Source organism: Melopsittacus undulatus, chromosome 1 (genome assembly GCF_012275295.1).
Source record: "Melopsittacus undulatus isolate bMelUnd1 chromosome 1, bMelUnd1.mat.Z, whole genome shotgun sequence".
Classification (NCBI taxonomy): domain Eukaryota; kingdom Metazoa; phylum Chordata; class Aves; order Psittaciformes; family Psittaculidae; genus Melopsittacus; species Melopsittacus undulatus.
This window is the reverse complement of record NC_047527.1, coordinates 57,255,178-57,279,827: the sequence shown is the minus strand read 5'-3', so window position 1 is coordinate 57,279,827 and position 24,650 is coordinate 57,255,178. Positions and strand designations below refer to the sequence as shown.

The following is a 24,650-nucleotide window of genomic DNA, read 5'->3' as shown; positions in this document are numbered from 1 at the left end:
TCAAGCTGGAAGAACTGGGGAACCTGTGAAACAAACTCACTTGTCCGTTATAAAAAAAAACAAAGAAAAGACAGGAGCAAAGCAAGAAACAAATCATTGACTTCCATTTCAGACTCACTGTCTTCCCAGGACTAAATGTGAACCTTTCATAAGCTGTTTACATTCTAAAGTATTTTTTTCCTAAATGTAAAATCAAAGTCTGCCTTTTGCTTTAGAAGAGTGCAATAAAGACAACTGGAAAGGAAGGACAGAAAACTGTTAACAAAAATTCTAAGTTAGTACACACTGGCACTAGCAAATTTTCCTTGATTCTCATAGTAAAATCTAGAATACATAGAAATAATGCATACAGTGTTCCTGCATATGTCTGGCATGCACTTCTTCAATGAAATTTTCCTTTAAGTCTTTATTAAGAGTTTACTTTTATTGTCCCTCCTCTTTACTGTTAGCTTTTTTTGCTGCAGGGCTGTTTGATGATCTCCTGCATCTTCACTCGCTTTCTTGGTAGACTTTCCAGCAACATCCAAATAACTTTGTCTGGTCCCAGATCCTGAGTTTACTTTCTTCTGTCTCTCGACTCTGAAATGAAATTTTTAAAGATATGTGACCACAACACTAAGCAAAAAGGTCAGTTTAAGTTTAAAACAATTGCAGATCAAATTTATTCTGAGAAAAAAAATACAATAGGAGACAGTAGAATTTACATGGGAAAAAAAAATCAGTATTATTACGCTTGCATTAGAGTATGCATTAGAAACTTTTTTCAACTGATTCCTGAACAATGAAGAAAAAACTATAGTGTTTCAGAGCAATTACTTGGAATTGTCTTTCACAGTGAGAAGTAGTCTACACTTGCTTCACTTTTGATGTCTAGGAGCTAATATTTATTGATTGACAATTCTGAACTGCAGCACTGTTGCTATTCAAGATACATTTAAAGTACTTATGTATAACTTGTGAGTCTTTTTATCAGAAGAAGGAAAAGTGGAGAATAGTGAAAAAGGTCAAAGACATCTCAAACCACTAATTTGACAGAATTCTAGACAGCAGTCCAGCATAATGTCTTCATATTACATTAATAGCAACAGGGAGAGATTACTTGCAAAAGCATAATTATAACTTAGCCACGCTAAAAATATAGGTTTTTATAAATTTTGGGTTGGTAAATCACAGGCTCAAAACCAATGTGCAGTAGAACAATAACTGCCACTCAAGGTGGGCACCAGAAACAGGCTATTATGCTCTCTGGAACTCAGAACACAGTAAAAAGACAGTAGCCCTGCACAGAACACAGGCTTATTAAGATTTAGGAGTTTAAGTACTGCCCAAGGTAGCTATACTAGAAACTGACCCAGGAAACCCACATGTAAGAGTGAATAAATCCTGGCAGATCTAAACTACTTCTGTATATTACTAGCTTTTACCTCATCCATGTTTAACTGAAAATTTTCTATGCCTTAAGCTTAGGGGCATACATCTCCAATTCTCCCAGTGTCATCTTTACACTTTCATTGAAATCATGCTGTCAAGCCACAGTGCAATTCCTGTGTTTCTTGTCTTTTTAATGTATCTTGAACAGGCTTTCAGCAAAAGGAGTTCATAAACCCTTTGGATCAGTCTTAGCTCTGGGACCTTAAAAGTCTTGTTAAGAATGTCCAAACATGTCAAGGAAACTGAGAGTTGTTGTCTAGCTGTGGAACATGTTGTTTCCTAGTAATTTCTTAGTAGCTCTAATCCAGCTCCTGGTAGTGTGAATGAGTCCTTCATGCAATTATGCATACACATCTACTCTAATCTAATCTGTCTACTATTTAGAAAACAACTGTGTACTTAGAAAAACCCAGCATTACATGTCAAAATCACTCTGGGTTAAGTAAGATGCCAAATAGTAGAAGTTTTTGAGCTAGCACAGCCGTGTGATCACTTGCAGAGTCACAGATCACATGATGCTCCTGTCTGCTGATGAACACATTCAGTAATCATTTCAGACACAGACTGGTTGCCAAGCTCTGCATCAGTAAGAATCAATAAGCTGGCAAATTTTTCACCCTGCTGGATACACAAGACTAAAATGATTGAAAACAGTTGTTGTTACTGATTTCACAGGATTTTATTTTTTTAAAACAAATTGACATTTCCTTTTTAATTACTTTAATGATTTTCAATAATAATTTTGTCATTAGAAATTCTACATAAGTTCTGTTAACAACTCATTATCAAAAATACTTCTGTGCATGTATTTGTGCAATATCACTCATAGTTTCTTCCTTCTCCATTAATTTTTCTAATCTAAAATATACTAATATAAACTAAAAATAAAATCCCTAAAACTAGCAAATGAATTGTAAATGAAATTTAAAAAAATAAACTAAAAATATATGCAAAATAATACCCATAACTAGCCCTTAACTGATAGCTATGGGCTTAAATTACCTCTTGATCCCCTAGGAGCACACAGAACACACTTTCAGGACAAATCAAGTTACTTGTTTTTGCAATATTTTTTAATTAAATATTTTAGAAACATGCTGCGTATCTAGATGTTATGTTAAGGTAACTATAAAAGAGTAAGAGCTTCATTCTGACATCCATTCTGCAATCAAATGAATGCAGTTACACATATGACCTACTACTAAAACAAATGCATGATACATAGAATGGTAAGCTTTGAATGTTTGTGCGAAAGCTTACACACTTGCCAGGAATCCCTAGCATGCATCCATGCTTTTTTAAAAGAGTAGTCCCAATCTGTAACAAATCACAGAACTTCAGAGTGCTTGTTGACAAGCTAATGTACAACTTGCTTTCATTTCCATGTTGGTTTACAACAGTCTTCAAGTAAGTCCTGCAGGAACCCCTGAGGTCACTGCTTTATGGAAGGGAATTTTTGCCAAGGTATAATATATATCAAAAGGGTTTGGCTCAATTGCTCTTCTCTGTTTAGAAGATATAATTCTTCCTAATAGTTCTGCACTTTTGCGATTTCAATGTGTGTATTCCATGTGATGGAAGCAATGACAGTCTAACTCAGTATGAACATTTATGGCGTTCCTGCCATAAAAAGATTAAAGAAATCTTTTCTGTGGGTAGTCTGGACCAGCTAACCTTGACAACAACCAGCATCTGGGAAGGAATGGGATAAGAAGTTGTTATAGTGTGTCCTTGAGCCACATGATAGAAAGAGCACTAGGAGCCAGGTGAAAGGGGAAACATGTCTGCTTCCAAATGGAGCTTTCTGAGGTTCTCCAGGGCAGGCAGGGAAGCAGCAAATTGCCTGAGTGGCCAAGTAACAAGTGGAAGGACAAGAGGAAATGGCCTCAAGTTGTGCCAGTGGAAGTTTAGATTGGATTTAAGGAAGACTGAAAGGGTTATTGAGCATTGGTACAGGCTGCCCAGAGAAGCGGCTGAATCACCACTGCAGGTAATGAAAAGACAGGTAGATGTTGTACTTAAAGACATGTTTTAATTATGGATATGGCAGCGCTAGGTTAATGCCCTGATGATCTGAAAAGTCTTTTCCAACCTAAATATTTCTATAATTCCGTTATCCTGGTCATGAAAAGCTCAGACAGCTTTGCAGCTGCTGTTGCTTTAGCCAGCTGTTAGGTCAGCACTGAGAGTGAGTCAAAACCCTTCTGTATGTGGAAGGACTACACAATTTGTTCCAAATTATTGCCAGACAGGGACTGAAATTGTGGAAAGCATAATAAAATGAATATGCAACTTCTTTAGCAAAAAAAAAAAAAAGGGTTTGGTACAAATGAATATGCAAAATTAAATACATAGGTTTTGAACTCCAGATAAATGAGCAAAACATTTTAAAGCCCTCTTCCTAACAGCAGACAAACAGAAAATGCTATCAAAGTTAGCTAACAAAATCAGGAAAATTCACAGGCATATAAAAAAGAAGAATACCATATGTCCAGCAGTATCTGGTACAACAGGAACATTAAGAAAGCCATTAAGATAGTGTCCCTATTGTGCCCAGGTATACAGTAACATATGGTTCATTTCCTGCTTCACCATGCATTTCCTTGTTTTTGTTTAGCATCACTGATTTAGAGCTCAATTAATATCTTTTGTGTGTGCATTTCTCTGCAGAATATTTTAAAATTCTTCATTGCTACTTAAAATTATTATTTTTTTTAGTGTAAGTACACAGTAAGTACTAAAAAAAGGTAAGATTTTTTTGCAAACCTTAATTAATTGGAAGAACTAGACTGAATTATTTTAAGGTAGAATTATTATTGTCTTCTTAAGTCCTCATACAATTTTCTGTAATGATGCTACAGAGTGACATTACAAGGTTGTTGATGGTTTTAATCAATGAAGACTTCCAAAGGACAGATGTAGGTATCTCTCAGCAGTGTAGATTAAAGGCGAAATAGTAAGGGACTAGTGTCGCAGTGTTAAAGTACAACAAGAAATACACATGATTATGGACTGATAAATGTCCACCTGTACGTGTGGAAAAGAGAAAGAAATCAAGATGTCTGAAAGATTTTTCTCTTTTATGGATATTTATTCTTGGAAACCTAAAGAAGATTAAGGAATCTCAGGATTCCCCCAGATGAGATTAAAATTATATGTAAAACACATTGTCTCTTTCTGTGGTAATTACAGATTTCACATGTCTCCAGGAAGAATTGAATTTTCCCACACCAGCCCAATCCTACCAAGTTCTCAAAGGAATATTGTTAATTATCTTATCTACATTTTAAAAAGAGTCATATACTGTTTCATGACTTTGATATAGAAAATAAAATTAGATTGAATTTAGAAAAACCCACCAGCTTCCCAGATGCTAACATCACAGAAGTTTAGATCAAATAACTGATTATACCAGATAGCTAATATCCTGAATATTTAATTTTAAAAGATAAAAATGTGAGAGCTGATTTAATAATAACAATAAATAATAACAAACATCAGTCCAGATCCACTAGGATTTGCCATTTATTGTCTCACCCATGACAGTTGTGATATACAATACTGTTCAAAAAATCATGCATTATTTCCAAGCATGCATGGAGAAGCAAGGATTCTCTGCTATGAAACCAAATTAGAATGAAGAAAGGAAATCATTACAAACTTAAGTATCTTCACTGTATAAACTATACATCAATTTTAGACATTTATTAGCGCCTAAAATAATTAATATTCTCAGCAGAATTACAGGTTCCTGCCCAAATTACAGTAACATAGATTTATGTCAGCTTATGATTTAATTAAAACACATTTGCCATTTCCAATTAGGGACTTTTACAGACAGTGATTACACATATGGATATTGAATTAAGTTTCATATCTTTACAAGGCAAAAAGTGCTTAGAACCTGTGTAAACTCATTCACTGTGTGATTCCTGTCTCTAAAAATGCTATATGAGTTCTCAAACAGTATGAGTTTTTCTTTAAATGTTGTGTTTCCTTTGAGACCCACAAGACTCCAAGTCATGTTTGGTTTCTTTTTGTATTTCTAATTTAATTATATTTATTTCCTTGGAACTCATGCAAAATTATGCTTTTCTGATTTTCCTTAAAAGAAAATATGTGTTTTGCCATATAATTATGTACCCTTTGAACTTTAAAATTTGTCTCAGAATAAATATCCCTAGTACATTTCTGGTACAGCGTATTGCAATAACTAATAATGAAGTTTAGTAAAGCAATAGATTTAATATTTCTGAATATGACATAAATGCCAGTTTAGATCAAACTTTGCTGTGAACTAGAAACAAATATTTGCAGCTCAATCACTGTAGTTTTGCCAAGCAGAACCAGAAATAAGTATTTCTAGAGATTAAAAAGTTTAAGTCACGCACTTTAAACACTTTAAGAACAGCAGAGGATGAATATTACACAGTGGGTACCTAACATAAAAGGACTTCTTCAGACATTCGTTCATAAATTCAGGTCTTGTTAACAGTGAGTTTTTCCAAAGAAGAATCATTCCCATTTATAACATAACAATTTCATTATTCTGGCACATAGTAGGATTAAAGATTACCTTTGAAAAGATCTGGTTTTTTGTTTGTTTTTTTTTTCTAGTTCTCAGATAATCACACACTTTTGCTCAGTTGACTTTGCATATTCACTCTCTTAAATTCTGATATTTTAGAATTTGATCATGCCAAGTTATGGTATGACCATATTTACGAGAAATAAAACCACCTTTCTGAAAAAAAAAAAAAAACAACAAAAAAAACCCAAAACCCAACTTCATTTCAGCTACATGATAGAGAAAATTGTATCCACTCTCTTCAGCAAAATGGACACGAGAAATAAAGAATTTCACATTTTTAGGCAAATGTCAGAAATCTTTTGACTTTTCTACCTTTGTTTTTTTAGAATATTATGAGCACAGTGGAATGAAACAATATCTGTATCATCTGCTTTTACAGTGAAAGAATGCAGAAAAAAAGTACATTTTTTTCACAGTTTGTTTAAAAAGTCTATGTCCACTACTTTTTCTCAATTTTATGTAATTTTTTTCATCTTACAATAAAGGAACAGGAAATGCCCTTATATTTTGATACAAAGTATTTCTTTTGCTATTGCTAAGCATACATTAAGACAAAATGAAAATTGGTTTCACCATTATTCTCTGGAAATCATTGAGTTTGACATTTTAATTGCAAACACTCAAATTTAAAAGTAAAAATTGAAAATGAGATGTCAGAAATGTTAAATAGTGACTGACACAACACAATCAATAGGTTTTCGTGTTTTGTTTTCTTTTTCATATGATCATATTAAACAGGAAAAAAAAACCCGAACAAACACCATGAACTTTTAGCCAAATTACTTACTCATAAAGAAGGTGATACTCTATTTAAAGACTTATAAGTAGATAGTATAAGACTTATCTACTTATAAGTACATAGTAAAAGACTTATTAGTGTAACATGCTTTAGGGAGGTGATCCTGCCCCTCTACTCTGCTCTCGTGAGACCTCACTTGGAGTACTGTGTGCAGTTCTGGTGTCCTCAACATAAAAAGGACATGGAACTGTTAGAACAAGTCCAGAGGAGGGCCACGAGGATGATCAGGGGGCTGGAGCACCTCCCATATGAAGACAGGCTGAGAAAGTTGGGGCTGTTTAGCCTGGAGAAGAGAAGACTGCGTGGAGATCTCACAGCAACCTTCCAGTATCTGAAGGGGACCTACAGGGGTGCTGGTGAGGGACTATTCATTAGGGACTGTAGTGACAGGACAAGGGGTAACAGGTTAAAACTTACACAAGGGAGGTTTAGACTGGATATGAGGAAGAAATTCTTTACTGTTAGGGTGGTGAGGTACTGGAATAGGTTGCCCAGGGAGGCTGTGAGTGCTCCATCCCTGGCAGTGTTCAAGACCAGGTTAGATGAAGCCTTGGGTGACATGGTTTAGTGTGAGGTGTCCCTGCCCATGGCAGGGGGGCTGGAACTGGATGATCTTAAGGTCCTTTCCAACCCTAACTGTTCTATAATTCTATGATTCTTTACAAAATGCCCTCTGACTGCTGAACACACAAACGGTTCTTCTAGTCCTACAAAGGAAAAGATAATAATGTGTAGTGACTTTTCTGTTTTAAGAAGTGTGATTTGCATGGAAGGCTTTCTGTAGACATCTTTATTAATAGATGAAGAAATGATAAGAAAGTACAGCTGGCACAAGCTCTTTTCTCATTCCTTTTTCACATATTAAGATTCACTTGATATAGTAGTATTTTCACCTGCATAATCTCTAGGCCAATAAACAGCATGATCATTTCCCTTCCCAGTAATTACATAGTGGCTAGCTTCAATTTAGTTACATTTACCCTTTCAGGATTCTTAACTTTTAACAGTTGCTCAACATGCATCTTCCTTCTTTTTCTCTTACTTCTTCCAGGTAGGAAAAATATTCAGCTCTGCAGCAGACATTTACTTTCCTCCCCCCTCCTCCCCTTATCCATTTCCTATTCTCCATCCAAATTTGTCTTGAAACTAAGTTGGCTATTTTCCGAATCATGTCAGCTAGGTTCTTTGCTATGTACATTTTTTTGCACACTGGAAACACTACACGTATATTTAAACTGAAAATTAAGTTCTCTTTGAAATAAGGAAAAATCATGGACCCTCAATAAAATAAACCACTTAATTCCTGGAAAACTACTTCCTGTACTGCAGTATCATGCAATATTATGACTCCTAGTTATAGTAGTTGAATGAAAATTATAGAAGAGTTCTAAAAAGCACTGGAGAGATCTTCTGTACTCCGTGTTTTTCCTTGGAACATTGCCCAAAATCATTTTTGACAGTAGTAAAGTTTGGTATCTCTTGAGCTGGCTGGAGTATAAAGAAATACCATGCATTACTGCTGTGCTGTGATTACAAGCTTTGCAACAGTGAAAGCAGTTCTTTTAAAACTTGGAAGGCTGAGAAACAGAAAATAAATGTGCACATTACAATTACTTATTCTACTCCCTTCCATTCCTCCCAGCTTCAAATTCTGACATGATAGTAGCTACTATCTCACAAGCTGTTAAAGATAGCATGGAGCTAGAAAATTATCTAACTGGAAGTCTGAACCTCAGCTTTCAAGTACCACAAAGCACTAATCTCCAGCTCTGTGGTTTGTAAGGTTTTGACTGCTTAAGTCATGTGGGAGCTGAAGTGAAAAGCAACAAATGATAACGATAATCTGGTAATGTGAAGGTTTCTTTATCTAAGGACCTATCATGTCTGATAAAATACTACAAGTGCTCTCAGGACCAGTAAAATTATCTTAAATATGCAAAAACAAGGGGAGGACATTAATACCTAAATGGCAGTTAAGCAGAAAAAGACAAAAGCAGACCAAGAGTAAAGCAGTTAAAGACAAAATATAAAGCACAGATAGATAAGATATAGAGCACTTTTCCTTTTTTTTTTCCTTGTCCAGTTTTCCTAATGTTTGATTTACTTACCAGTGTTTAGTTTTCCTTGAAAAGTAACCTATCCAACCATTTGACCTATTCAGAAGCTGGAGCATATGCAAATGTGATTTTGTTGTGTGTTAACATGGAATATTAGCAGTTCAGATTATATGTATTTGAGGTAAATTTCACATCATCTGCAATTTTATTTATAATTGTCAGTGATAGAAAAGGTCTTAGATCTTGAACATTGTTGGTTTCTGTATCAATATAGAAAACCTGTGATTTATTTATTTATTTATTTATTTGTCTGCATAGGTCAATTTTATTACTATTGAGATTCTCTTTCTGAGTGCTGATTTGCAGTTCCTTGGGTTTTCATATCTCTAAATATTTTGCTACTTGTAAAGACTGAATTCGTCACACTACCCCTTAGATGCCTGAAATCTTCTATCTTTTAGTAATATTGTTGCAATTAAGAAAAAAAATAATCTTCCTATTTACATATTAAGAAAAAAATGGAATGACATGTTATGAAGCTCTTCTGTGACAAGAAACATAATACAGCTTTTTGTTATATTGTTAAACCAAGCAGAACTGATTCAATATAATATCTTTTTTTCCTGAAAATTATGAATCACAGCAGGTGATTTAAAGTGAGCATCGTTCTGCTGGGATCAGAAATAACAAAAGCAGGTTGAGAATACTGTCTGCATAGTAGATGTTAGATTTTAGGAATTTTACAAGCTTGTATAGAAGATACAGAATCTACATAATTGTTAGATAGTAAATGACACCACCATAGGATATGTAGAAATTAGAGTACTGTCATGGGTTGAGCATGTTTTAAGGGTGTTTTTGTTCAAGGTTTTTTTTTCCAGCCAGGTGGAGGAGGGGAGTCTGGGAGGAAGGAGAGACAGGACACCTGACCCAGGCTAGCCAATGAGGTATTCCATACCATAGCACGTGATGCCCAGGATGCATACTGGGAAAGAGAAAGCTGGAGGGGTAGAGCTCTAGAGGAAAATGGAGGAGGGAGCACGCAGTGCTCAGCCAGGCAGGGTGGAGTGAGTTATGGGTCGGTGGCTGGTGGGGTGTTGTATTCTTTTCATTTGCTGTTTGCTGTATCATTATTATTTGTAGTAGTAATTGGCAGTAGGGGTTTTGTGTTATGCCTTAGCAATTAAACTGTTCTTATCTCAATCCGTGGGGGCTACATTCTTTGGATTTTCCTTCCTAACTCTCCGGGAGTAGGGGGACTTGGTTTAAACCACGACAAGTACATACATTATCTTTGTTAAATTTAATAAGCACAAAAAAATTAAATAAACTAAATAAACTATTCTTTTCATCTTATGGTTCTGAATACTGTTGATTTGTTATAAATGCTGGATTTGATCAACTTTGTTCCAGTATAATTCCATTAACATCATAAACTGATGCAGGAGGAGTACTTTTGGAAGCAGATGCAGGGACTGTGAGAATGAAGACCCTAGGCCTACTGTAAGAAAGGATCCGGTTCAAGACCATCTTAAGAACATGAATGTGCACAAGTATATGGGACCTCACGAAATCCACCCCTGGGTCCTGAAGGAGCTGGCAAATGAAGTTGCAAAGCCACTGGCTGTCATATCTGAAAAATCATGTCAGTCAGGTGAAGTTCCCAATGGCTGGAAAAAGGGGAATATAATCCCCATTTTCAAGAAGGGGAAAATGGATGACCCGGGGAACTACAGACCAGTCAGTCTCACCTCTGGCAAAATCTTGGAGCAGATTCTCCTGGAAGGCATGCTAAGGCACATGAAAAACAACAAGGTGCTTGGTGGCAGCCAACATGGCTTTACAAAAGGGAAATCCTGCCTGACCAATTTTGTGACCTCCTATGATGAAAAGTACTGTCATGGTTTAAGCCCAGCTGGCAATCCAGAACCATGCAGTCGTTCGCTCACTTCCCCCCATTCTTATGACAGACTTGATGGACAGGCGCAGAGCAGTTGACAACATCTACCTGGACTTCTGCAAAGCATTTGTATACTGGGCTGCATCAAAAGAAGCGTGACCAGCAGGTCAAAGGAGGTGATCCTGCCCCTCTACTCTGCTCTCGTGAGAACTCACTTGGAGTATTGTGTGCAGTTCCAGTGTCCTCAACATAAAAAGGACATGGAACTGTTGGAACAAGTCCAGAGGAGGGCCACAAGATTGATCAGAGGACTGGAGCACCTCCAGTATGAAGATAGGTTGAGAAAGTTGGGGCTGTTTATCCTGAAGAAGAGAAGGCTGTGTGGAGACCTCATAGCAGTCTTTCAGTGTCTGATGGGGGCCTATAAGGATGCTGGGAAGGGACACTTCAGTAGGGACTGTGGTAAAGGGAGAAGAGGCAGCAGGTTCAGATTTCAACAGGGAAAGTTTAGATCGGATATAAGGAAGAAATTGTTTATTGTGAGGATGGTGAGCCACTGGAATGGGTTGCCCAAGGAAGCTGTGAATGCTCCATCCCTGGCTGTGCTCAAGGCCAGGTTGGACAGAGCCTTGGATGTCATGGTTTAGTGTGAGATGTCCCTGCCCATGGCAGGGGTGTTGGAACTAGATGATCTTAAGGTCCTTTACAACTGTTACTATTCTATGATTCTGTGATCTGTGAACTACCAGACATACCTACAAAAATAAAATAAGAGATTTAAAAGCAAAGATTAATTTTTAAGCTCCTTTGTATCTTGGTCTTTTTAACTTCTATTTTTCTTTATTATCTTCCACTTTAAAATTTAATGCATATATGTATCTTATTGTAGTCTTTCATATGTGCTTTGCTATGTGGTCAGATAAGTAACTGTATGCATATATCTGATTAAAATCCTATGTAAATCTATATACAAATTCAATGTGACTTTTGGCCAGGTTTCAAGCTTTCCAGTGGAAAATCAGAATTTACTTCTTTCTACTGCTGACCTAACATATCAAAAGAAAAATTTTCAGAAAAGAAAAAAAAAAAAAGAACATAACTGGAAATCTTAAAGTGAAAATTTATTTACAAATATATGAATATAATTATTTCCCAACAGTCTTTATGTAGCAGAACACAACCATTCAAATTGGGGTGTTGCACAAAATCCAGAAGATGTTATTAAAAAATGTAATAAGAAACTTTGTTATATGGAAAAATCCCTAATGTAAGATCAGAAACTAATGAGGGTTGTAAAAATACACCTTTAAAGGGTTTCAGGTGGGTGAAGTGACAGCAGGATTGATTCAGTGAGAAGTGATAATCAGAGAATTCAAAACAGAAAAAAATCATATAAGAATGGCTAACTTTTGATTAGTTAGAGACAAGTAGTTTTTAAATAAGCTGAAACCAGGACTGGAAGTAGAAAACTTTCTAATTATTCCATTTATTAAATTAATTGCTTTTCAATCATCCCATCGCTTTTTAGTAAGAACATGTTTCTCTTGTCCTTGAAAGGAAAAAGTTGTTAATTATGCAGAATTGAAAAGTGGTAAGATAATGTAACAATGCTCTGGAATAGTAAAGAAAAGAAAACTATTAAAAAAGGAAATTGATAACACAATAGCTATTAGAATCATAGAATCATAGAATAGTTAGAGCTGAAAAAGACCTTAAGATCATCTAGTTCCAACCCTCCTGCCATGGGCAGGGACACCTCACACTAAACCACTAACTCACACTGTGATTTTGTCCATGAGGTGACAGGCATCAGTCTATTATATAATTGTACGTTTCAGCCCTCCTTCTTATGATGAATGTGAACAACTGGGGTTTTCAGTCTTGAAAAACAGGTTTAGTAAACGGATTAAATAGTTCTTGCATTTGTTTACCTGCACAGGAGCACTCACAACAAGAGTGTTCTGGTTCACTCACCTTGAGTATGCTCAAGGTGTCAGGGATGGACATAGGACAATTCAGGCTAATCCAAAAAAAGGTGCAGAGGAGAAAGCAGAAAAGTAACAGTGATCTAATTTTCTGTTTAGCAAGGTATTACAGCTATTATTGTAATCTTCTTAGTGCTGTCTTTATAATCAATTACCTATACTGTTTTGTGTATTTTTTTCCTTTAGGTCATCTCTGTGCTATGTATGTGCAAAAACACATGCACATGTCTACTGTAACATTTTCTGTTGAATTTTCTATCAGCTGTAAAGCATTAGAGATGTCACTGCCTCATGAATTAAATGTCAGTACAGGATAATTATATACGTATCTGAGACCACCTAAAATGTGTCTTCAGGGCAACTTTCTAGCAGCTTTTGTGAAGCTGCGCAAAACAGCTAGAACTGCGACCAAAAACTGTTCTCAGGTTTAGTTTACTAAAATTAAGAGTTGTAAATATTTGTAATTGATTGTAAGTTTGCAGCAGATAAAATTAAGTACTTATTAGTACTTTACTCATGAATGTAAATATAAGAATTCACCTCATAAAGAACGATATCCTTAACCTAAAATTTACAGATGTAGAAGTAGAGCTACTTAACGATCTCTGGAGATCAACGAAGAAGGACCTAAGGGAGTAGCACATATTTTGTCTAAAGATGTTGGAATAAATAATTTCCCTCTTTTTAAATTCAGAACCCAGTTTGGCACCTCATCTATTTATATAACGTGTATATATGTGCACACGTATATTTATAGAATTATAGAACAGTTAGGGTTGGAAAGGACCCTAAGACCATCTAGTTCCAACCCACCTGCCATGGGCAGGGAAACCTCACACTAAATCATCTCACCCAAGGCTTTGTCCAACCTGGCCTTGAACACTGCCAGGGATGGAGCACTCACAACTTCCCTGGGCAACCCATTCCAATACCTCACCACCCTAACAGTAAAGAACTTCTTTGTTATACCTGATCTAAACTTGCCCTGTTTAAGTTTTTACTCGTTACCCCTTGTCCTGTCACTACAGTCCCTAATGAAGAGTCCCTCCCCAGCATCCCTGTAAGCCCCCTTCAGATACTGGAAGGTTGCTGTGAGATCTCCACGCAGTCTTCTCTTCTCCAGGCTGAACCGCCCCAACTTTCTCAGCCTGTCTTCATATGGGAGGTGCTCCAGTCCCCTGATCATCCTCGTTATTGTGGTATTATATTTATCCAATAAAATTACCACATCTTGAATGCTGAATACAATGTTTAGTGCATCTGAGAAGAAATCAAACAAACCAGGAAAAGGTTTGCAGCATAACAAATATGTAAACAAATGTATGGGATGGCTTCCACTGTTGAGGGTGCATATGATGGAGTGAACAGGAACAGGTCACAGTCTCTAACACAGTAACTAGGGATCATCAGAAGAAACCAGAAAAAGGCAGGGTTGATCCAAGAAAGGATAACTTTTAACAGAACACAATTAAGTCTTAAGACCTCTTGTAGTAGGCTGTTACAAAAGCTTTACAAGGGTCCAGAAAGCTACTGAATAACTTAATAGAAGAAAAGTCAATATAATTCTTAGAAGATACCATCTCTGACTGAGGAGTCCTTGACTTCGACTTTCTAGGAATCTGTTGTTGTACTGCTGAGACATATATCTACCTATCTGCTTTGTTCTTACAGACTTACACAAATCGACTTTTGTCCACCACTAGGAGTAGGAATACCAGTTTACATGGAACTCTGTGTGGTGTTATTCTGTTATATTCATTAAGCATTAATGCAGACAGAAAACAACATCTGAAATTCAGATTTTTTTGTTTAGTCTGATACTTAAATTTACATGAGAAGAATTATAAATCTGAAATGCATTCTGGTAGGACTTGGGGAATTTTTTGCTTCAGTTATTTTTTTCTCTGACTACATTTAAGACAGATAGCTTCATTGACCAGTGAGAAACTTTCAGACTTATAAGCATAGGATTTTATAATACATGAAATCTTTATCAGCGTTTCAAAGTTCTGGGAAAGAGAGCATAATCTTCTGTATTTCAGAATTGATTTCTTTCTGTCCAGTAAAATCCAATGGTATTTTGAATATGTTATGACTTTGAGAGTGAGATTATGTTACATTTTCTTCTTTGGGAGACATCCAGCTATATTCACCATTATATTTCATTAAAATCAATGTTATTTTTTTTATTAATTTGATGAATTTAAGTAATTAAGATAATTCTATTTCTTTTTTGAGATTAAATGTAGCCTAAAAAATGGCAAAATAACATATTCATATTTCTCACTTAAGAATTAATATCCATTAGTACTGCACTTCAACAAAGCTGTACCTTGCTAAGATGTACAAAACTTGAAACATCATAACTGTCTTGCAACTTCACTATATACACTGCAGTTCATATAACATAGTTCATTTGGCACAAATTTTACAGGACCGCTTCTCTAGCTCTATACTTTCCCATAATCCCATCAGCAGATATTTCATTTTTGATATCTTACGAAACCAGCTTCAGTTGCAAGCTTCGTCCTTAAAAGGGGCCATGGCACTAGAATATAGAAGTACATCTTCTAGGCACTTATAAAGATCATTAATCATTCAAATGTCAGGTTTCCAGGACCTTCTGCGGAGTGCATTATTCCTTATAAATCCCAGCAGTTGGTCATACATCACTTTCCAACTAGGGTACTTCTTTCACACTGCTTTTCACAATCTCACTTTCCTACTGCATCTCTTAATTGCAACTGTACCAATTTCTTAATTATTCTGAATTCATGTACTTTGCAACAAATGACATGTTGTTTAGTTCGGGGTAGAAGTATTAATTTTTTCCTTTAGCTCTCTAACACAAAAGTTATTGTGCTGCTGAAAAATTGCAATCTGTCTATTTAAAACTACAAAGCCATAAAGAATACACATTTATATTTACTAATTAGCTTATTAAATGAAATTACATGCATCAAAACTTGATTTGTATGAAGTAAATAGTTTTGCTTAAATTTTAAATATTTGCATTTCTTCAAAATTTAAGTGTTGATCATCTGTTTCTTTATATGTAGGTCAGTGTCTGCAAATACAGAAGTTTTATTGAAAAGTGACTCTACTACAGCTACTGCTGTACTAATGGGATTATACTGCATCCTGGAGAATTAAGACAGATTGTATTGTGTGAGTCTTGTCACAGATTTTACTTGGTAATGGTGGTCACTACAGATCTGTGATGATGCTTCAAAAAAATTTTATGTTTGCTGTGGGTTTTTTCATTTGCTGTCATATCTTTAAACATACCTCCAGTGTGTGCGAGCAGACAAAGTCAAATATTTAAAAGGACTCAGCAGCTTCTTTCAAGGAAAATGTATAAGATACACTAATAAGTTTTTCAGAAGTGATAGTAAATGCAAGTCACAGCAGAAGGCTTTCAGGTATGGAACTGATGAATGGCAAACATGTTACCATAACAAAAGTGTATGTAATGTAAGTTTTAACTTTTTTTGAAATACTGCTGAAAAGAAACTTTGTAAAAATGCTTCACATTGCTATCTGAAAACTGGAATAAAATGACTCCTCTGTTGTCCAGAATAAAATATAACTGAAATATGTGCTGATAGGTGATAAGCATGTCTAAAAGAGTTGATTAAAACTCTCAGGAATAAAAGAGGTACTAACACAGAAACTGTCATGACAAATTGTCTGTTGAAGAATTTTTAAGAACCAGAAAATACACAGCTGACTACAAAAAAAAGTTTTAAAACTCTCGCCAAAGACAATTATCTCAGAACCATTATACGCATTTATAATGCTCATTATAAGGTCACTCACTCACACATTCAGAAAAGTTGAAATTTAAAATTATTTGTAAAAAGAAGTGTCTTTCATTTCTACCTGTTATGCAAACAATGTGGATCTTTCAAAAACATTTCCATAAAAGTACGTTTCAAGATTATAATATTTAATATCAGCAGTAAAGAACTTGTCTGTTTAATTATCAAGATATTAATTTTATTAATCATTCTGCAAATGGTGTTTGTTTTTAATGACAGAACAATTCCAGGAAAGATAATTACTCATTTTAAGAACAACCATGCTAATATTCCACCTTTTTGATTCCTTTATTTAACAAAATCATCTGCTACTTCATGTTAACTTTCAGAATAATACACTGGTTATCTCTATACAATAATTATTGAAAGAATTCAAGCCCATTTCAAAAAATGGGTTATTACATTACAAGATGCTTAAGAAGATTTAAGAAAGCTATATATTATAAAGCTGTGTGTGTTATAAAGATATAAGATTTATCACATTATAAGAAGCTTATTGTAAGGAGCTTAAGAAAAAAAAACAACATGTATTGAATCTAACTCTTGTCTGAAAAAATGTTAGTGATTTTACCAAATAAATACTCGCTCCACTAAGAAACTCTAAATAGTAAAGTGAAATAGAAAGCATACATCTTCTTCATGGACTCCTATATCAGGTTTTTCCTTTTGTATCTCTTATAGTATGAAGTCAAAATGCCTGTGCTTAAAAAGGGTAGCTATTTAATTCAGATACAAAAGAAGATAATGGTAAATAATACTCTTTGTAGGTGAGTAGACAATTGTATACATACTGTTGATATTGAAGATAATCAGCATAACATAAAAATATAATTATATAATGAATTTATCCAAACCCGTAAAAGCAATGTATGTGATGCTGTCAGCATTACTATATTGTCAGTCAGTGAAAAAAAAAAAAAAGACAGACTTGGATTATTGAATTATTAAATCTTTTTTTCTAGTATAGAAAGTTACTTCTGTGATGATATTAAATCACCAGCATGAACAATTTAGCAACTTTTAAAGCTTTAAAAAAAGCAATGAAAACTTAATATGAGGGGCTAAGTGCAGAGAAGTAGGCTATAATTTCAACAAATCATTGATCGAAGACTGTTGTTTGCCTTTTCAATTTAATAGAGAGGGCAAATACAATTACAGAGTGCTCTCTGCAAATCAAAGAGCACAGAAACTGTCTTTCTGTTATGTTCTTCTAGATGTTCATAAATAACCCATTCACCACCTCCTTATGTTTGCTTCTGTGTAGGTTCCATTAAATACCAGAAAACTAAAAACTAGTGATGAGAATATTTTTATAGCTTTTATGCATGAAAGCAGCATAGCAGTGTCTTATGAAATGCCTGCTCAAAATCAGCCTGTATTTTTAAATTTTAGAAGTATCAAATAAAAACATTTTGCACAAGTGTATTTCTCATTTTCAAAGAGCTATAGGTGAAAGCATTCAAAAAGAATGGAAATTTAAGTCAGACACTTTCTAATTTAATAAAAAGATTATAAAAAATTTATAAAGGAGCAATATTTACCATTTCCTTTCCTTATTTGATTTCTTAATTAAATTCAGGACCTGGGGGAATACATTTTTCCTTCTGCATCTGACATGTAATTCCTCATAAACTCTACGAATCAAAACAAGTTATTCGAGGTTTTAATAAATATATCATGAGATAAATTCATTGTTGATGTCAATTCAGAAAACATTAAATTTTGAGAATGAAAGATAAAGAAAATATATTTAATTAAAAATTTAAATTTTCTAGAAAATTGATTCTAAAGCTATAGAAAAGCAGTATCAGTATTTCCTTACTTTGCAGAAGTTAATAGTACAATGATGCTGTACAGTTTTTCCTTTGTCTTGGATTTTTTTTATCTGATAGAATAAGTATGCAAGATCTTTTCTTTGCAAAACTATTATATAATCACTCAGTGTTCTTTTCCCATATTCATTTTACACAACATAATGTAATTGCTCATGTTCATTGAGATAGTATCCTTTGTTTCATGGTGTCCAGCTTGGTAGGCCAAAAATGTCAATATTTTTATCTCTAAATTAGACGGAGAGTTGTTGTTTAGAACCAATAGAAAAGAAAAGAATAGACTGTAATATACTAGAATAGAATATAAAAAAGAAATATCCTTTCAGAGTATTTAATGTCCCCTTTTCAGTGGTATCCTTTTTTTTTGAGCCAGCTTTGAAATAGACATTCCATTTTGAATTCAATACAAGCATTAAGCATTTGCAACTTTGCTGAAGAAACAATGCATCAATTTTTAGCTATAATTTTGTTTCTTCCACAATACTGTAGAATGCGCACCCATCAGATTTTGCACCCTTTGGGCTTTGTTAATTCCAAATCTCAAGTATCTAGCTTTATGTTATTGAAACCTTCACAATTTTTCGCTCCCTGAATAGCTGGATCTACTTAAATACTTCTTTTTTTTTTTTTAGCAGAAAGAGTTATTTAAATTATTATTTCAATACTATATTCTATAAATTTGTTACTTAATGCTGTTAGTAAGCTAAACAACTGTAAAATTTTAATTAATATTTTTTCATCCTCCAGTGTATGTAAATAGCTAAAGAAATATGATCAGCTCCTTGGTTGAAGGTTTTTGGTCTTCAAATACTGAACATGGAAAAGAACATATTGGCTTAACATCAATGTTTGATGGCTATTAGGAAAGGCAGGTTTTCAGTGAATGAACGTTAAAATAGATCAGATAAGATTACTGCCACTGTAAGCATTTGAATAATTCACTTTGCATGTCATCTGAAACCTTTCCAGATGTCAAATTTCATTTCAAGAAATGGAGACTTTATATTTCCTTTTCAGATTATTCTTCCATGGAATTAACTTTTATACTTCCAACAATATACTGAATGGCATTGGGCAACTGATTCATAAGATCACACTGGATTTGAAGAGATCCCTTAATACAGAGAATACACTTAATTTAGTTCTTGCAACCCTATATAATAAAAAGTTAGAGGTTTTTTTCCTGTAAAGATTAAGGCATTGATAAGTTTAATCAGATCAGTCATTCTGAAGAGTGGTCTGCCTTCTCCTCCTCCCTTGTTCTTGGAAGAAATACTGGGAAAAAGACAGAGAAAGAATTTGCCTCTAAAACCATTTTAGGTACAGGCAAGTGATACGGAGCTGCAGATTTTATCCTCGTCTCAGCACAGGGAAAAAGTGAAAAATTAAAATTGTGGAGAAAAAGTACTATAGAAAAGTAAATATTATGGCTAGGCTGTCCTATTGCCTGTTGTTACAAAACCTATAGAGGTGTATTGTTGAAAAATCAAACATTTTAAAGGCTGAAAGTTACAGAATTGAGATATCCAACATTTTTTGTGCACTCAAATTTTACTTATATGACAATCTTACATTCATGGTTGAGGACTGTTTCCCTGTTCCCATCTGCCCTGTTAATCACTCCTTCTGCTTTTACTCTCCCTCTGCCCCATCTTCTCCTACAGTCTGGTTCTTTTAATTTTCCTATCTCTGTCCCCAGCTCCTCCACTCTGCAACATGCCAGGTCTAGCTCTGATGCTCTTTGATAGTCTCAAACACGCTGTCCTTTCTCAGGGTGTAGATGTCAGAGAGAGTTTTGCAAAATGTACAGCAGAACCTGTGCTGAAACACTTCGTCTTCTAGATACCCTCTGTGGCTAGGAGGAAAAGTTGTATTAAATGCTGCAATACCTTTCATGTCAGGATTGACACACACCAGGTAAACAGAGAAGCTACCAAGCAGTTTGCTGCAAAATAAATCTCCAATGAACATGGGAAATCGATTTCTACAGGCTTCATCAGAATATTCAAGTTTCCACGGGGAAGGCAAAAGGCATATACTTGACAGCAGAATAATTGATCTGGATAAATTTAAAGTCCCTACTCCAAAATGCTGAGTGAAAAACGCTAAGAATAATTTTAACATAAGTAAATCTGTGCATTTTCCTGGAGGCTGCAAAACCCTTATTGCAGATTTATGCAGGTATATACAAACACAGAGGGACACACACATATCTTCAGGCCATCCAGGACAATGAAATGGTCTCATAGATATCTGCCCAACTTATAAGCAGATGACAGGCAAAGGGTTGTAATTATTATTATTGTTATCATATACAGGTACAATGATTACTATAAGCATAAACTGACATAAACTGACTTTTTAAGCAAACCAGCATAAGAAATAATGATTTTTTTTTTTTTTTTTTACGTATGCAAGCTATCATAGGAGATTTTGAAAATAGAAGAGTCTGTTAGACTGGTAGATTCAATGTTCTGAATATCAAGATTGATGTTTCCTGTTGCCTACAAGCTACTCATGCATGCTACCCTGCTGGAGCAGAGCTTTGCAACATTTATGGATACAGTTTTACTGATGTCCACAGGGGTGTTGTGAAATTCTTTTTGCTACCAGGAGGTTCTTTTCCAATCTACCAAATGCACAAATAAAACTGTACTCATTGCACAGCTGCGTTTTTCATTAATTTCAGAGAGCTGCAGGTTTCTTAATAGCCTCCATGGCCTCCTCTGGCTTAAAGCTTGAAGTGATTACAGGAGCTAAAATCTTGTCATCCTTCCCTTGTAAGCTGCAGGAGAGGAGGACATGAAGCTATGACATGCTTTCCAATGTGCAATAAACCCAATAGTACCATGCTCACTAGTGAAATTAGAATGGGAAGAACTGAGATGATAGCACTGTTGATTAATCTATTTCAAAAGAGATTAATTGACTTTGAAGGGGAAAGCCCTGCATTTTCTGGCTGAGCTTGTTCTGAAAGCAAATACACATTATGTTATATTCTGAAATATAATCTTAAAGTGCCTACTATATTTCATATTGTATTATAACATGCATTAAAACAAACTAATTTATTTAGTGATATCATGGCTTAGTTTATTTTGTTTTCCATATTTTTGGGCAATGTCTAATATCTGTAAGTAATGGGAAATACACTAGATGAATAACTAGTGAAAAAGAAGTTCAAATGACAAATGAATGAGTCAAGAGTTTGAAGTCCAGAACAGATGAGGTTGACAAATGTCATAAAGCCAGCTCTGTAGTATTGATTTGTCAACAATCTGCAGAAATATTATAACAAATCAAAACTAGTTCACTAAAGATGACAAGATGTACTTGAGGATGAGCACTGGGTGGTGCAAATGGTGAGAGAGAAATGTATAGAATGGTTTTGCCCTTCCATTTCCTCTAAGTTTTATTTGGTGGTAACTCTGTTACTGTAGCAAATTAAATGAAAAAAGCGCACAGACTAGGTATCAGTTTAATCTCTTAAAATACAGAATAATAATACTAGAGGAAAACATATAAAGCTGGATGTACAGGAATCTTTCTTGCAGTAATTATCTGGGATTTTCTCTACTAGTTTGAGGTTTATTATACAACTGCTAATTTCTTTTGAAAGGCGACAGTTTATAGATCTTAGGATGGGAACAGCAATATACAGAAAAGCATTGACAGCTCTCTGTGCTGCCTATATGCCCTCTGTATTCACTTTCATACACTAGTAACAGGCAAACATATGGGTTGCACTATGACAACATTATCTAAGACACTAATTTCAATGTTGAAAACTTAGTTATACTTAGGAATAATATTTGGACAGCTTAAACACCTTGCTGATATAGAATCTGGCATATAACTTTGAAAATTGTTGCTTGTAGTACATGGCACATGTAGTAAATACTGAATTAACTGACAAAAATGGATACATAAAAAATACCAACACTTTGTATTTATTGTACCCATTTTAGAAACCTGTTGTTGATAAAAATGATACATATATAATTTTATATTTTTCTAAAATTTCTAAAATTTATAGATTTCTTTATAAATATGCATGTCATTCGAGTTTTCCATTATTTTTATGCATATATATATATATAACATACCACTGCGATAGTTTTAAAAGATGACTATGCTGGTCAACCCAGTGCATTTATAGTGTGAGGATTCCCCCTGCCCCTCAGATAGAATTAGTCATTTTACAAGAACATATATATGAATCCTAGCAAAGTCTGACTGGGAATAACCTACTTGTGTAATAGAAGCCTTAATCCTGGATTTAAGAAATTTATACACCCTATCCAAATGGTTTGCTTACATATGCTGACTCTGGCTTGTTATGCATGCAAATGCACAGTCCCTTTCCAATCTTGCTAATGCATTTGAGAATGTATCCTTTAGCATCAGTGGTGACACAGGCCTGACATATATCTCCTAATGGTTGGACCCTGCCATTTACAATGTAGATTGGTTGTGATAAAGATGCTAGAAACTCAATAGAGAGTATTACATATGAGTTCTTTCCTCTTTGGTTTTATTTTGTTATGCAAGTGTTATAGAAAACAATTTTTACATTCCTAACACTGGTGCTTTATTTCTGAGAAGGTTCTCCTTGTTCCTGGGGTGATTATTTTGCTCCTCATTCATTTTATCCTCTTTGAGCAGACATTAACAGTGGGATATGCATACTATTGCATCATATTTCTCTAGCTACTTCTAGGTGCTCTTTCAATACAGACACTTCAACTGCTCTAGAATACTGTCATTCATGGTTGCTGTATTGAAGATAACAATATCTATCACATAAATAAAAAAAAAAACTAAACTAAACAACAAACCACAAAATCTCTCAAACTGCTTCCTAAGTTCTTTAAAACAACACATCATTGTTTGAGAATACAGGCTTACCTTGCTTTACAACATGTCTCAGAAGATGGATTTGTGACCTCACTACATTGAAATAATATCTTGATATTTCCTTGTTAAAAGGAAAAAAAAAAAACCAACAAAAACTAACCAAACAAAACCCTTCCCCCTGGAATTGATAAATTCTGAGATACAATACCCAGCATCAAGAACTCTTCTATAATTTCCTGATTTTTAGCTGGCATTTCCAGCAATTTTTTCCATACCTCAGCTTGCAATCTGGATGATGTTCTTAGTCATCTAATTTAATTTTAGGTAGTCAAGCAAGGAGCAGGGTTTAGCGTGAGGTGTCCATGCCCATGGCAGGGGGGTTGGAACTAGATGATCTTAAGGTGCTTTCCAACCCTAACCGTTCTATGATTCTATGATTCTAATACTGACTAATGAAGCACAGGATCTGAACAGTAACTTTTATTTTTTCCATTCACACTCATTTGAAGCTTGCAGAACCTTGAGACATGTAACACAAACTGAATCAGGACAGAAGATGAAAGTCGGGCGCTTTAACAAAGGAAGGAAGCAGTAAGACTGCCCCTGGAACAGGTCAAGATTTCTTGGTGCTCTCTGTGGCAGCAGGAGTCAGCCTGGGCATATAAAAAAGGGGATAGGGGATGGAGAAAGAGTTACTAGTTATGAGATGGAGAAAGAATTACTAGTTTGTGGGGAGTGAAGGTGATAAGATTTGCATGAAAAAGAGTTTCAGAAAGAGCTCTGAGGCCTTGGTGCTTTGACAAGCCCTGGGGTAATGAGTTGAAATGTTAGGACAGGGAAGCTAAACAAACCAAGCCTTGGGAAGATGGGCCAGGATGTAGTTGTGGCAGGAATCTTAGGTGGACGCCAGAGGATGTGGGGGTTGTGAGAGGTCTGCAGTATTGTGATTGGACTATTTACCTGGAGAGTTTCACAATGACAAGTGAGGTTGAACGTTGTATGTATGTGCAGGGTGGGAAAGTACCGAACAAGGGGATAAAAAGGGCTTGGTGGTAATAAACAAGGATTTGAGTCTCTGCATTAACTTGAGTCCATGAAATGCCGCACTAGTTATGCTGTTTTGCATGGAATGTTTCATCAATTTGACGTACGCCATAGAACAGATGCATAGTTTGAGCAGAAACTACTAAAATACATCATGAAGATGGCCCAGTTGAACAAAATGCTCATCCAACTGCACTGCCAGTTATTGAGATTCTATCTCTGAAAGGTGAAAATAAGGCATATCCCAGGAAAAAGCAGAAAAAAAAAAGATACTTTTATGCTGCCATACCTTTGCTTCTGGTTCTGGGAGGCCCAGCAACCTAAGACCCAGCT

General features: G+C 35.1%; 1 protein-coding gene across 1 annotated transcript in view; it reads right to left on the bottom strand.

The window, feature by feature from the left end:
* Nucleotides 1-354: 354 nt before the first annotated feature.
* The window catches only part of CCDC102B (coiled-coil domain containing 102B), a 142,948-nt gene continuing 118,652 nt past the window's right edge, over nt 355-24,650 (bottom strand). The window contains exon 6 of the mRNA XM_034064518.1: nt 355-579. Coding sequence (XP_033920409.1) covers nt 490-579 — 90 coding nt within the window. The 3' untranslated portion in view covers nt 355-489. The remainder of the gene's footprint in view (nt 580-24,650) is intronic.